At 39.7% G+C, this 15,009-nt stretch overlaps 1 protein-coding gene across 1 annotated transcript in view; it reads left to right on the top strand.

Moving 5' to 3' along the window:
• The window catches only part of LOC139708180 (uncharacterized), a gene marked incomplete at its 3' end in the record, with an annotated part of 141,624 nt that overhangs the window by 97,470 nt on the left and 29,145 nt on the right, over positions 1-15,009 (top strand). Inside the window, exons 11-13 of the mRNA XM_071620155.1 lie at positions 6,253-6,411; positions 11,219-11,381; positions 13,449-13,720. Coding sequence (XP_071476256.1) covers positions 6,253-6,411; positions 11,219-11,381; positions 13,449-13,720 — 594 coding nt within the window. The remainder of the gene's footprint in view (positions 1-6,252; positions 6,412-11,218; positions 11,382-13,448; positions 13,721-15,009) is intronic.

Genomic DNA, 15,009 nt, shown 5'->3' with positions numbered 1-15,009 from the left:
AAATATTTCAACGCGCGCGTTTGAAGAGAAAATATGAATTTTGAGAATATGAGTAGAATGCGCATAACTTGAAATATATGTGACGTAAATTTCATTGAAAAATTCCATTCCATTGATGAGATATGATTGAGAATGTGTTTTCATATAATGACGTCATAGTGACGTCACGGTCGACTGATCACTATGATTTTATTAGACCCGTCATCTTTGGGACATGATACATATATAGTATAAGTTTGAAATTGATAGGAAGAACACTTTCTGAGCTAATCGATACACAAATTTTGAGGAGAAAGAAGAAGAAAAAGAAGAAGAAGAAGAACAAAGAATCAGTACAGATACAGAAGGTGATCCGAGAGGATACTCGGATCACCTAATAAAAGGATTTTGATGGCAAAAAGGTTGAAAGCAGACTGGTTGATATGGGTGACAGCTAGGCAATGAGCCACCAGCACTCACTCCAACTTTGATTTTTAGCCATGCTATGCAAATGTGGGATGTGCATTGTATGTACGCCCTCCTAATCAACAGGAAGTATTATTTTCTGAAAATTTGATGCGAGAGAACAGGGTCAAATGTGTATCTCTGGCAGTGGAGTCAGAGCATGTAGCAGATATATATATATTTTTTTTATGTACATCGTATCTCTTCCCAGCAGGGTCATCTAACACTAAGTAATCCAATGTGGGGTAGCTAGCAAGTTTATCGTAGATACTAAGTTTATCGTAGATACTAAAGGTATGCATCATTGCTGAAGCGCGATACTCGGCGAGGGATTTCAGACTTTCAAAGGAGCTTGTTTGTAATCATGCTTCCAAAATGCATTTCTAAACATGTCTTGAGTTTCAGTGTTTAGGCACTTAAATGAGTCCCTTTAACCTGTTGAGGACGGACTGATTTTGCTAGAACACGCATTTCCCATAGACCCCTGCCTGAGTATGCTCGATCGGGACTCGTCCTCAACTGGTTAATAGCAAACAATGACCAATTACAATAGCTGTGTCACAATGTGCATGACCTGTCCATCAAATATTTATGAACTTTAAACAAATATTCAGTATTAAAAAAAGTCTACATATTTAGCACCACCCCCCCCCCCCCCCCAAAAAAAAAAAAAATGGAGAGGGATTGCATACTTTTTGAATCTTGATCATGAGAGTCAGAGGCAAATGATCTGGGTAATTCTTCGGGGGGGGGGGGGGGTTATTTGTTGTTTTCCCCTCATATCTCATACCAAACGAACATTCCATACAGTATATCATGGATATATCATTATGCAACGACAACAGATACACATACCTTGTTTTGCATATTAAAGTTTATGATATCAATCTCTTCTTGATCGTTAGTGGAGCTGTGTGTATGTTTCTGCATTCAAACTACAGTGTTTTCCCCAAGGACAGGCCCATCTCAGCTGATGATTAGTTGCATACTCATATGATCATTAAAAGGGAGTGATTTATTTTCACAAATGGGGAAATATAACAACTTCATTCAACAAACAGTCATCTGATGCTGGAGTGTATTGACTTTAATGGGTACTTAATGGCCACAATCTGCTAAGAGTTGTTTTTTTTTTTTTTTGAGACAATAAAGCATAGTAAAAGAACTTGATTTAGAGTCATGAAATAAAACAATCAAATGTAAGTACTTGCCATAATCAGGTTCAAGAAATTAATGAGAAAAAAAAATTAAAGAAGAACCAACGTGTATAATGTGCCTGTCTTCATGTATTTTAACCTGTTGAGGACGGACTGATTTTGCTACAACACGCATTTCCCATAGACACCTGCCCGAGCATACTCGGAACTCGTCCTCAACGGGTTAACTTACAATTTTCTGAGTGGAAAAATACAAGAGCCAGCCTATGCGTGCACCAATGATACACTTGGAATATATGTGGTGCCATTCTTTAATTGCTTCCTACCAAAAGAGAAATTGATTATATATCTGGTAAGTTAGTTCAGTGGGCTAGTTTAAATATGAAATCTACTATTTAAGGTCCCAGTTTCAAATCCATATGCAGCAGTGCTATTATGTACAAAATACCATACCTCATGATTAGTGCCTAGTACTGTGCAGGGGATATGTGACGGCATCACCATTGTTCAGTAGTTTTCTGTATTTTATTATGCTGAAGCACATTTGATATTTTTCTTAAATCTAAACTCAAACTCAGACTATGATTTAAGCCATTTGAATGGGATGCTACATGCATGTATCTACACAGGCATGGACCGGCCATTACCCATGATAGGAAAGGGAGGGGGTAGGGGTAGGGTAGAACTTGTTTGTCATTGGAATCTTTCTTTATGCCCTGTTTACCCTCCGAGTAATTTGTTGCCAGGAGCATATGTCCCAAGGTAACATTCTAACTTGAAATCTCAGATAGATCATCAATAAAATTACAATGCCATGAGTCGAACCACCCTTTGTTTGCAGTCTTTTTATCAGTTTCTACACCAAGCCCAGACAAGTTTGCATTGTGGCTAATTCCTCCAATAACAAGAGGCCCTCTGAAATTTTTCGGCAGAAAGCTGTGCACGGCAGACATGGAGCAAATAGACACTGCTGGGACAAGATGTCAGCTCGACTAATTGGTGCATCTTTTGGAGTGGAGATGCCAGTCCGGGCGGTAGTCCTTTTAGAGGTTTTACCTTGAGAACGGCAATAATCAGTTGCTATTTGCCCTGCTGGAGGATGCCTTCTCATTATCTAATGCTGTGTATGGGGTCGAGGTCCATTGTGTGGGCTTTTTTGGTGAAGCGTTTAGTGGTGCTAGCACCATCTCGTATGATTTGGCTTAATGATCTCTCTCTCTCTCTCTCTCTCTCTCTGTCCTTCTGTCTATCTCTTCTTTCTTTCCACCTATATCTCTTTCAATATATCTTCTATTTCTCTCTTTCTGGTTTTAACGATTGGAGGTCATTTATTTATTTGGGATGTATTGTACAAGGTGTTTGTGACATGAAAGGCCCTGATGTGGCAGGTCTTTAGTATTCAAACTTTCTGTACAACAATGTAGATACAAAATGTGACCCTGCATCACAAAACCAACAAAAAGTTGCCCAGACATGATTTTTAGTTAAGGGTAGACTCTGAAAGAGCAGACTCCAAGCTTTAAAATGATGTATCACTCAATTCAAATGGACTCCCCTAACCTATCTAAATACTGGAAAGAAAGCACACACTCTGGAAAAGTGTGATCTGAGAAAAGAGGCTCTGAAGTACAGGGTCTATTCAAGCGCTTAATCTTTACCAAGCCATGCTAGCTGTGCGATGAAAGGGACAAAAAACAGGATGTAAACCACCAGAATGACAACAATGAAGGGATTATCATATTAAGCTGAAATTGAGCATGTTCTTTTAACACATTCTGTCCATGAATAATGCTAACTTGCAGATCAGTAGCATTATCCTTTCAAAAGTTATTAGACTTGAAAGTGAAGAGTGTGCAAAGGATTTCAAGAAATGAAAGTGGGTCTCTAAGACATAGCTGATCATTCTACTGTCCCCCCCCCCCAAAAAAAAGGGTTGTAGAAAAACTGCTGAAAACACACTTTCCCATTCATGTTCTGATCCCAAACTAAAGGATAATGTAGAAGAAGACTAGTAGCTCTTTCAGAATATATGAAAAACTTAAGATTGACTCGGTTGACCCATTTCACCTTATTTTGAGTCCTCGCGTAAAATCAAGGAGTATGTGCAACTTTTTGTTGGTTTTATGATGCACGGTCACAAATGTGCATTTCTGAATGAAGAGTAATATCTTTATAGGAATTCCTTCTTGGAGCTGCCAAGTAACTTTGTGAGGATCAAGGACTCTAATGGATACAATATAGGGACTCATCCCATCTAGGATACAGGTCTATATGATATGTTCACATTGTCGCAAAACATATTTCTGCCTTCTGGCACTTCACCTCTCCATGTATCCTACAAAAAAACCTGCTTTCATGCATGACTTACTGGTATTTATGCAACTGTATCGCAGTAATGTGATGATGGGGGGGGGGGGGGGGGGGAGGGGGTGGGAGGGGATATATATATATATATATATATATATATACACACACACATGAACAGAAAGCACGCTATTCAACATTGCAGTATGTGTAGTTCTTATAGGTTCATGGCTATGCTCAGAATTGCATCTGTTTGAAATATATTTAGCAGTTGTATTTTTAGCTGGTGCAATGTAGGCCTACTGTGTAGGTAGCACTTTGCTTTCTAGGAGTTCGTAGTACACAGACTTGTAATTTTTGCATCCAGTTATTATAAAAACAACAACAATTGAACCATATTAATTTGTGCTGTAGATATACGGTATATTTGCAGTGAGAATTTGCTGGGTGTTTACCCTAAATTTATTCAGTCAATATATCTTCCTGATAGGCAGCACAAGTGATAAAAACATATGTTTATACTCTAGAGTATATCTCTGTGCCAATGACAAATTATATTACATTTGGCCTTTGACAGACATCCAGGAAAGGGGATGGGGGTCACTGTTAATCTGTAGGTCAGTGGAATAAAGTGGCTTCAGGAATTTGAGTCCATATCACTCCTTTTATGAGAGAAGGAGAAGGAGCAGAAAACTAGAATTTATCATCTTCCGTCTTGGAACTGGCTGAAGAGTTTTGGTCCTGGAGTCAGTGATAACCTTTTTAAGAGGGGTTGCAATCTCGTGAATTTCGCACTTGACATATTTACACATTCCGGTGTGTATGACGGGGATGAATCACCAGTTTATGATGGGGTGGGGTTGAAACATGTACTGTGTAGGTGTGAGCTCTGCACTGATTGGGTCACCAGACACCCTCCCCTCCCATACCCCTATCTGCTCTGGTTTCAAGTGGACCCTATCCACATTCAAAAGTTAAGAGCACTTTACGGGGAAAAGCCAGCCAGCAGATAGCAACACTGTATGACAAACTGCTTTGTTTTGTGTTTATGCTATTTGATGTACATTATTATTATGTACATGTACATGGTATGTTCTCCCTGAGCGCTATCCAGCAGGCTTGGTAGTGGGCAATCTCAGTTTATCGAATTGATGAAGAAGTGGGTATACACCCATTTCTGCATGCAAGAATGATTGAAAGCCATTCTCAACAGCGTTCAAGGGAGTAAATGCAGAATTAACTGTTCTTTGTGTGTTCTTTATACAGTTATGTCTTCCACACGTGCGAGAAATATAATCCCAATTGCATATCAAAGAGGAATCGTGCTGAGAATGCCAATATCTATCAGATGTGAATGGGGTTCAATTTCTTTGTAAAGCAAATACTGTTTTCCACTACTGCTGACCCAAATCACCCTTTATTACCCAAAATATGACCTGCACTCCGAGGTGGTCACAATTGAGTCTGCAAACATGTCTCTGGACACCCCACCGTGCTCAGGGAAATCGGATCATTTTGTTTGTTATATACACAATTATCTTGGTTCAAGGTTATGAGTTGGGGGGTGGGGGGAGGAATTGACAATTTAAGTTTTTCATAGAAGATGCCACCGTTCATATTTGTCTATATTTCATGCCTGTATCATATTGGATGAGCCAGTTACTAGTATTTGAAATGTAAACAACATGAGTTTCAGCTGCGTCTTCTCCATGGCAATAGTCATGATTTACAGTAGGGGGGTATTATGTTTCTAGAAATGAATATTACTGCAGGTTGCGTTCACCAGTTGTAGACAAATGTATCTGGGACCATACATCACTGTTTGAATCACACAAGGGCATAAGATGTGTCTAGAGATCAGACTAGCTGTGTACCAACGTTCCATAAGGCAAGCTCTGTTATGAGCTGTTTGCTCTGAGATATAAAAGTGTGGTATCAAAGTTATAAAAGTTTTGAGGTGTGAACTTTTCCGTGGAAGTGTTATTAACTGTGTGTGGTGTTGTGGTGGAGCATCACTGTGCCCAGACAAGCACTTTGTTATTGTTCTGTGATTCATTTGGAAACCAGCAAACTTTGACAGAGATTTTGGTCCAGGTGAACCACTTCTAATCAAAATCACTGTGAGTTTTTCTGAGAGTTGAGTACTTTATATGCCTCCTCTATCTATCTACATGTATCTATCTATCTATCTTTCTATCTTTCTGTCATCAACTGAGTATCTGCCTATCTACTTTCATGCCTGTCTGTCTATATATATATATTTCTATTATTCCAATATTTGTTTGTATGTTCATCAATTTATCAGTATGTATATCAACATGAGATATATCATGTATTCCCCCTGTAGGCTCACCGTATACTGTGCATCAACCGCCACCACATCGTTCTCCTGAGCACCTCGACCAAGGCTGTGGTCCAGTCGACGCCCACGGACCAGCTCAAGAACTGGCACATAGATGCCTGCCACAGCGGCCCTCTCAGCAGCCTACTCGTAGTTGAGTTTCAGGTATGGAAACAAAATAACTGGTAAAACATTGCCCTCCATTTTTTCTTGAGCCATTAGACAGTGTGTATTTCTCCCTGTCATGATGAGGACCGAACCATGTGTGCAGATGACGATGATAAGAATCATTTTAGATCACTGTGCATCTGTGGGATGGAGTTTTCAACAACAAAAAAATGATAAACCTGAGATAACCTGTGCAGATTATTGTTTAGATCCCATGAGGCATCCTTGTGAATACTTGTAATGATGCTGACTATTTCTAGTTGTATCTGGGCTAATCACTAAGGATTGATATAATGTACGTATGTCATTCCTGAGAGTATGTAAGGCAGCCTTGTAGTTCTAAAACTTGCAAAAATAGTCCTTAAAAACTACTCCTACTATTTCAAAGCCGAGTGTTAAGTATGCATGGATGGATTGGTGTGATCAAAAATATTTCATAGTACTGTAAAACCAGAAATGTTTGTGTGCATTTTAATATCTTGAATTTTGTGAGAGCCAAAATTTGCAAAATTAAAATATATGTGAAAAGCTCTTGTCTGAACTATATTCATTGAAAATTAGTGGCAATCTGCAAAAATTTCATGCTGCGAAAAAGGCAGTTGGCTCCAATTTGCGAAAATATCTTGCTTTATGGTATCCTTACAGTAACACTATCTGATAAGGAATGCAGCAAGAATGCCAAATGAATCTTTTTGTAGCCACACACTAATTCTCCGATTATAGGTAAAAAAAGATGTAATCATTTGACTATTCAAAGATGTGGAAGTTGACCAGGCATCTGCAGTGTGGTGCTTGCGTTTATGTGATGAAAAGGTGCAAATACTTCATACAGTGTATTTAAAGGACAAGTTCATCTTCATATACATGTGGATTGAGTGAATGCAACAGTATTAGTAGAACACATCAGAGAAAGTTTGGGGAAAATCGGACAATCTGTTAAAAAGTTATGAATTTTTTAAGTATCTGCACAGTCACTGCTGGATGAGAAGACTACTACAGTGTATGATGTCATATGCGTACAACGATATAAAGAAAATAAAAAGAGAATTTCACAAAACTTCACTTTTTTAATAAAGTGCACATTTCTTTGACCTGTTACTGACATATGTTAAGGGTAATATTATTCCCCCTGCCTTCTGAAAGAGAGAAGTCAAGTGTTCTTTTGTTATGCGAGAAAAGTGAAAATATGTTGAATTTTCTTTATTCTTTCTTTATATCGTTGTACTCATGTGACATCACAAGCTATAGTAGTCTTCTCATCCAGCCTTGAGTGAGGAGAAATTTCAAAAATTCATAACTTTTGAACGGGTTGTCCAATTCTCCTCAAACCCTCACTGATGTGTTCTACTAATATCGCTCTATGCACTCAACCCACATGTCTATGAAGGTGAACTTGTCCTTTAATCCTTTCAAAGGCAGTATATCAGTGAGGGAGACATGACAACTGAATACATGAAGGAACATTGCAGTCTAGAAAATGTCATTACCTACATAGTAGTTTTTTTTTTTTTAAACTTGTATGAATGTCATTACTTCATATCATGCATATTGTGTCATTGAACCAATCATGTCTAGTGCTAACTCTGTGGGATTGAATTGCATGCACCTTATGAAATTGCTCTTGGCACTCCTATAGTTCAGTGGCTTTGAAGATATGCAGTCAGTTCAGAAATACCATGTATGCACGGATCTAATGGGAATTCTCTGTGAGATAAAACATTATAATGGCTTTGAAGATATACCGTTCAAAAGTATGTACACATGGGAATTCTCTACAACTGTGAGATGAAAATATTACAATGGCTTTGAAGATATACATGTACAGTTCAAAAGAGTGTACACGTCAAGTGAGAATTCTTTACAACTGTGAGATAAAAACATTTTTAATAGCTTCAATTTAAAAGTATATGCAGGACTGGTGAGAATTCTTGACAACTGCGAGACAAAAACATTTATTCCTGACAGATTATGTCTGTATGGATAACTGGCATCAATCTTTATCATATGTAGTGTCAATCTTTATTTCATCTTTTTTTTTTTTTTATCCATGCCTGATGCCAAATTATGAAAACAAACAAACAACCAACCAACCAACAACTATGGGAGGAGAATACAATTAGGACAAATATTTCTGATGGAATTCCATCCTGTGCCCATTTATGGAGTCACTCTTGACAGGCAGAGGTGGGGGGGGGGGGGGGCATTGAGGGGTGGAGTGGGGGTTTTGGCACACTGTCCATACAGATAACTGGAAGTGAAGTATGTGTGTGTGAGGGGTGGGGGGAGTGATGGCTGGAGTGAGATAGGACCCAATAAACAACAAGGGGCAAAAAATACCATCTTTGATTTTGTTGTTAGTTGCTACTTCACAAAAATGTGACCCACTATAACAAAAAGATCTGAAAGTCACTGATGGTTGAGCCGAGAAAATGGAGTTCGAAGTCGGGTCATCGTAATATGTCAAAACCATCGAATTTCTGTTTTTGTCTCGCCCACCGGAGGTGAAGGCGAGACTAAGGGATCCAAATGGCGTCCGTCCGTCGTCCGTCCGTCGTCCGTCATCCGTCGTCCGTCACAAATGTTAAAGTTTACCTGCAAGACTCTCTTATGATGCATAACTTGGCAACTGTTACAGCAATGGCAGCCACAACTTGGGTGATAGAAGCACTAGGGGTATCTTCATGTTATGGTGTTGTCAGAGGTCATGTGATGAGGTCAAAGGTCATTTGAGGTCATATATTAAAGGGTATGTGCAAGACCCTCTTTTCTATGTTAAAGTTTACCTGCAAGACTCTCTTTTGACAAATAACTTCACATAAGTTGCTTGGATTACAACCTAACTTGGGTCATAGATGCACTGGGGGTACCTTCATGTTATGGTGCCGTTGGAGGTCACAGGATAAGGTCAAAGGTCATTTGAGGTCATACGTTAAAGTTTACTTGCAATTTAAGACTCTCTTATCACTCGTAACTCGACACATGTTGCTACAATAGCAATCAAACTTGGGTGATGGATGCACTGGGGGTACCTTCATGTTATGGTGCCGTAAGAGGTCACATGATAAGGTCAAAGGTCATTTGTGGTCATACGTTAAAGTTTACTTGCAAGACTCTCTGATCACACATAACTCAGCACATGTTGCTACAATGGCAATCAAACTTGGGTGATGGTAGATGTCTCTTGGGAAGTTGAAGGTAACCACAAGGTCAAAGGTTACAGACAGGGGTCAACGAACTTTTAGGGCCGAATGTTAAGTTTTTAGGGTGCATTTCGTTTATGGCTCATGACTTTTGATCCCTTTGTCCATTTGTGACCAAACTTGGATGGAACATGTCCCTTGGGGAGGGGAAGGTCGTCACAAGGTCAAAGGTCACAGACAGGGGTCAACAAACTTTTAGGGCCCAATGTTATGTTTTTATGGCGCGTTTTGATTGTGGCTCATAAATTTTGATCCCTATGTCCGTTTGTGACCAAACTTGGACGGTAGATGTCCCTTGGGGAGTTAAAGGTCATCACAAGGTCAAAGGTCACAGAAAGGGGTCAACAAATTTTTAGGGCCCAATGTTAAGTTTTTATGGCGCGTTTCGATTATGGCTCATTACTTTTGATCCCTTTGTCCGTTTGTGACCAAACTTGGATGGTAAATGTCCCTTAGGGTATTGAAGGTCACCACAAGGTCAAAGGTCATAAGCAGGTCAATTAACTTCTGGGAGTTATAAAAAATATTAATTCCTTGTACGCGAATGGGCGAGACACAATTTGACGATTGCCTTGTTTGCTTAATTTTGTAGTCTGATGTTTCATCTATCATCTGCCAAAATTTTGAAGCTAAATGAAAAGGAAAGGCAAGAAATTATCATTTTTTGGGCCATGATTTTCCTACTTTTTAATGGAACAGAAATGTGTCCGAAGATTTGGATTTTGGGTGGCAGATAGACTCTTCCCCTAGAAACAAGGGAGTGATCTTATTGGTCAGTGCGTTGCATCCTGGTTACTGATTGGTCATGCATAGACCACTGGTGCTAAGCTTGAGTGCACATCGCGGAGGTTGCAATGAACAGACATTAATCTATTGTCAAGAGGTGTAAACTGTCTTACCTCCCCTTGATCACGATTGCGTCGTAAAGCAAACTTTGAAGGTGATTTTCTCAAAACGCTGATTTCCTAGACCATTCAACATGGCTCATAAAATCATCAATGTCTCCGCAACTGAGTACTTTTGTGAGTCATGTTTATATGAAATTAAAGTGGAGGAGTATGGAAATGATGCCGTGCCATTTTCAGAAAATCGACCTCCCTCGACTTCCAGATCTTTTGTTGTAGTGGGTCACAAATGTTTTTCAAACTAAAAAAATGACTGGATGGATGCCTTCAGTATCCTAAAATGATAGCATCAAGTTCTGCAAGTGCTGAATTCTTTTCATCAGGAACAGTTGCTTGTACAAAATAGAAGGGAGGGAAGTGATGATATTGTGGTTTGGGTTTTTTTTAGTGTGGGGGACATCATTTCAAACTTTCAGCCTTTGGGATTGGATGCCTGTGGTTTAGGGTAGATGTCAATGGATAGGCTGGCAGAGTTTACTGCGATTAACTGCGAAGGCCAGTCGTTCCACTGTTAACTACAGTTTATTGCTGTTGGCAGACATTTCCGACATATTTGCGGCAATTATTATTCCGTTGAGGACGGACTGACTTTGCTACAACGCGCATTTCCCATAGACACGTACCTGCCTGAGTATGCACTGGACTCGTCAACGGGTTAAGAAGAAATCTAATGAGGCACTAATTTTACGATTTACACAGGGTAAGCCCCATTGGACCCTCCAGCCCCTCTCATTGGCCGAGCTGCGAGCCATCTGTGGCGCCCTCTCAGCCAATATGCAGGAGGCGTCGTCCTCCAACCCCGTCTCGGACAGCATCCCCGATGGTGTGGTCACCGCCTCTGCCCCTTCCACGCCCAGCCTTGGTAAGTCGACAAGCCAACAGAGTTTATATCACCGGTTTCAGGGCCAAACAGTTGCCAGGTTTAAGTAGTTGCTCGCATCGCTGGTTTGACTTACAATGATGTATTTCCAGCTACATTTTGATGGTGTTTAAAATAAATTTCCTTTCTTCACATCACAGAGAGTATGAACAAAGAAAACATTATGCCACCACTTTTGACAAGAACGTGCCTGGCATCAAAAGAGATTAAAAGCTAATGCCCAATTTGCAAGCACTGTTTATATCATTAACGTGAAGAATGGCATGTGATATTACAGTCTTTGAACCCTGCTAGTGGGAAATGGAACATGAGTCTTTAAAGCTGTACTGGTTCATGTGGTGTCATGTCTCAAAAATATTATACAGAAATTGATGATAGTAAAGGACAATAATATCAAATCTCAATCATAAACTGATATCCATGAAAGAAGTAATTTTGCCCAATGGAATTGTAAAGGAGCACATGTTTCTTTGTTTTATGATTTTTGTGATGTCTATGGAATAAATGGTGTAACTGAATAACAATATCTTCCAAACAATATGTTCATTGCAATTGCATTGTCAAGAGCAGCAACCTAATAGATAATTGTTTTATCCGGAACAAGGAGCATTTGCATGAATTTCTGTTTGTGCTCATGTAAGATGATGGAGCTTTGAAACGTACAACAACTTGAGTATTTTCCATAAAACTGACCACTGTTTTTCTCTGTAAAGTCGTTGCAAGAACAATCGACGTGAAGTTCAAATGTTTTCTTGCCTGCAACAAATATTCGTTGTTGAACTTTGCTGCCTCAGCTATCGTTCTCTCACTCTCTGCTTGCTTGTCACATTTGAGCGCTGTCCTGCATGAATGAGCACTTGCATTATAGCGCTCCCTTCCGCACTTCTGCCATGTACACATCAGACATAGATCACAGTAGATGTGATGGAAGCTCCGTTCACACGAGGTGCGGTCATCAGTGATACATGCATGCATCTTTATTAACCCGTTGAGGATGAGTCCCAAGTGTACTCGGGCAGGTGTCTATGGGAAATGCGTGTTGTAGCAAAATCAAACTGTCCTCAACAGGTTAAAAACTTATTCCCAACTCCAGTGAGAATGCTTCCTCAAAGGGCATAGTTGTCGATGGCTTTCTATTTTATTGAGTATGAGTTACTCATTCAAAGATTAACCCGTTGAAGACTAGTCTGGAGTATGCTCGGGCAGGTGTCTGTAAGAAATGTGTGCTATAGGGAAATCAGCTCGTCCTCAACAGGTGTAGAATAGACATGTAGTAAGTTGTGATTTCTGGTCTCTTCTTCTGATAAAAGAGACAACAGAGGAGTTCAGGTCAAGGTCATACTTAATTAATAATGATAGTAATAATAATAATAAATATGATAATTGTCAGTATTTATCTATTCTTTTTTGCCATAGGAAGACCCTCGAAATATGGGGGGGGGGGGGGAGTGCAAGAATGCTGGTGTACATCAACATTAGTATCAGTAAAAACAGTGGATGCTTACACGAAATCATCCTTTGTCCTCGTAATGGATACTCTGTGTATATTGAAGCATGTCAGATGATATATTCTGAATTATGTCTCAAAGGTTTAGAAGCTGAGAATAGCAAGTCACTTTCCAGCTCTCGTACATTTAGAGTGTGCTCGACAGAATGCAACAGAAGGTGTATTGTCGCAGACAGTAGAGCAAGTGTAGAAGCAGGAACATTTTAGAAGAAAGAAAGCAGCTGGAAAAGAAGATGGAACATAAATAAACAGATTTGTATAGATTAAATATATAACAAAAAGGAAGGAAACTGATCCTATTGTTCACAGTTGCGAGGAATATTTCATAACAGGTGTTTACGTGGTATTGTGTGTCATCTTATAATGGCAAAATGTGGTCACAGCACAAAGTGAGTTATCTATTACATAAGCTTACAAGAGGACTTTAAACTCCTAAGTGTACAGAGGGAGGTCAAAACCTTGCTTCCTGCAATCACCCTTGATGACATCGCCATGACGACCCCTCTTCCCGATTTCTCTTTCTCCCCTTCCTCTACTGACAGACCGAGTGCCCTATTCTGACTCCCCCGTCCTGGATGCCAAGTCTCTTCTCACGCCAAGTGCAATATACCACGAAGAACTTTCACGCTGCAGCCGCCTCCTCAACTTTCCCGAGGAGGTCGCCTGCATCCTGACGCAGACCGAGTTCCGGCTCTTCAACGAGGTGCCCCCGGCCAGCTACGTCCGCCACGTTGGTCACATGACCCATGCGGCCAGCGATCACGTAGCAGTGCAGAAGAAGTCCGTTCGGGACCTGGAGCTTCGCTGTCACGAGGTAGGCATGCGATTCAGTGCCTCCCCTCCGAAATGCTGTGTGTGTTTGGATGTATTTGTATGTTTATGTTCTGTATTTGAGTGCATGCATATGTGTGTAAGTGTGTGTCTGTGTTTGAATACACGTCTGTATTTGGACATTCAATTTGGCTGATGACAACAGTCCTGAGTCCCGAGTACTGTAAAAGTGGAAATTTTTGCGGTGTTGAAATTTTCGCGCATTTCACGCAACCAGAAACTAGCGCGAAAATAATAGCACGCGAATATTTTTGCTTGCCATATGTTCCAGTATTTGATGTCTTGATTCCGCAGAATTTAAATATGGCGAAACTCTTCTGACCTGGCTGAGGGCGAAAAATTAGACGTGCTAAAATATCCACTTTTACAGTATGATATACTCGGGCAAGGGTCTATGGGAAATGTATGTTGTAGCAGAATCAGCCCTTTCTCAATGGGTTAATGCTTCTCTGTATTTTGTGGATATTGCTGCGCTACAAAATTGTTGCTGACCTACACATTGTAGTACATCGTGGCTCTACAGGATGATGCTTCCAAATGTTATATTCAGTATTATTGATTTTTTTTTTTTTTTTTTTGGGCTTGGGTGGCTACACGTATCTCATATAATCCTGATGTGTCAGTTAGCAAAAAGAACCAGTGTAAGACAAAGCTAGCTTTGTTACTTTTTTGACAAATTTAAGACATGAAATATAACCCATCTGGTATTGTCAAGTTATATAAGTGCTGTTTGTCTTAATAGTTTATGTACATTGTACTAATTGCGTAGTATAACAGAGGACTTTTTTGGTCAGTATCCTACATGTAGATGCACAATACAATGTAGGTGCCACAAAGTCACACCCACACACAGAGAAATTTTGCACCGATTGCTCTTACCCATTAGAGACAGTTATATTACAGTTCAGATATTTAGACAAGCCACTGAGATGCTATTGAAATGTGTGTTTGATTAACTCATCATGTGATTAATTGCAAAAAATGATAAGTAACTAAGAAAATAGTTTCAAGATCATAGCAAACAGGAACAAAGGTAAAGCAAGAAGTAAAAGATGAAGATATGTGACAATTACTGGCAATGCTGCATGTAGTATCACTGATGAATGTCAGATGTAATTTGTTGAAGTAGCATATATTGCAATATATAACCAATATAAACTGTGATATGTATTACTCCCTTTTGGAGAGATATCAATGATCAAACTCTGAATGACCCTCTTTTGTACTCTTAGTCCCAGTATTCACATGATTGTTTTAAGTGGGTCTGGTTGT

This window comes from Diadema antillarum, unplaced genomic scaffold (assembly GCF_040938485.1).
Source record: "Diadema antillarum isolate AM-2024a unplaced genomic scaffold, OU_Dant_1.0 seq00001316_RagTag, whole genome shotgun sequence".
In the NCBI taxonomy this organism is placed as follows: Eukaryota; Metazoa; Echinodermata; class Echinoidea; order Diadematoida; family Diadematidae; genus Diadema; species Diadema antillarum.
Note: the sequence above shows the minus strand (reverse complement) of the source record. Positions and strands in the feature narration are given on the sequence as shown.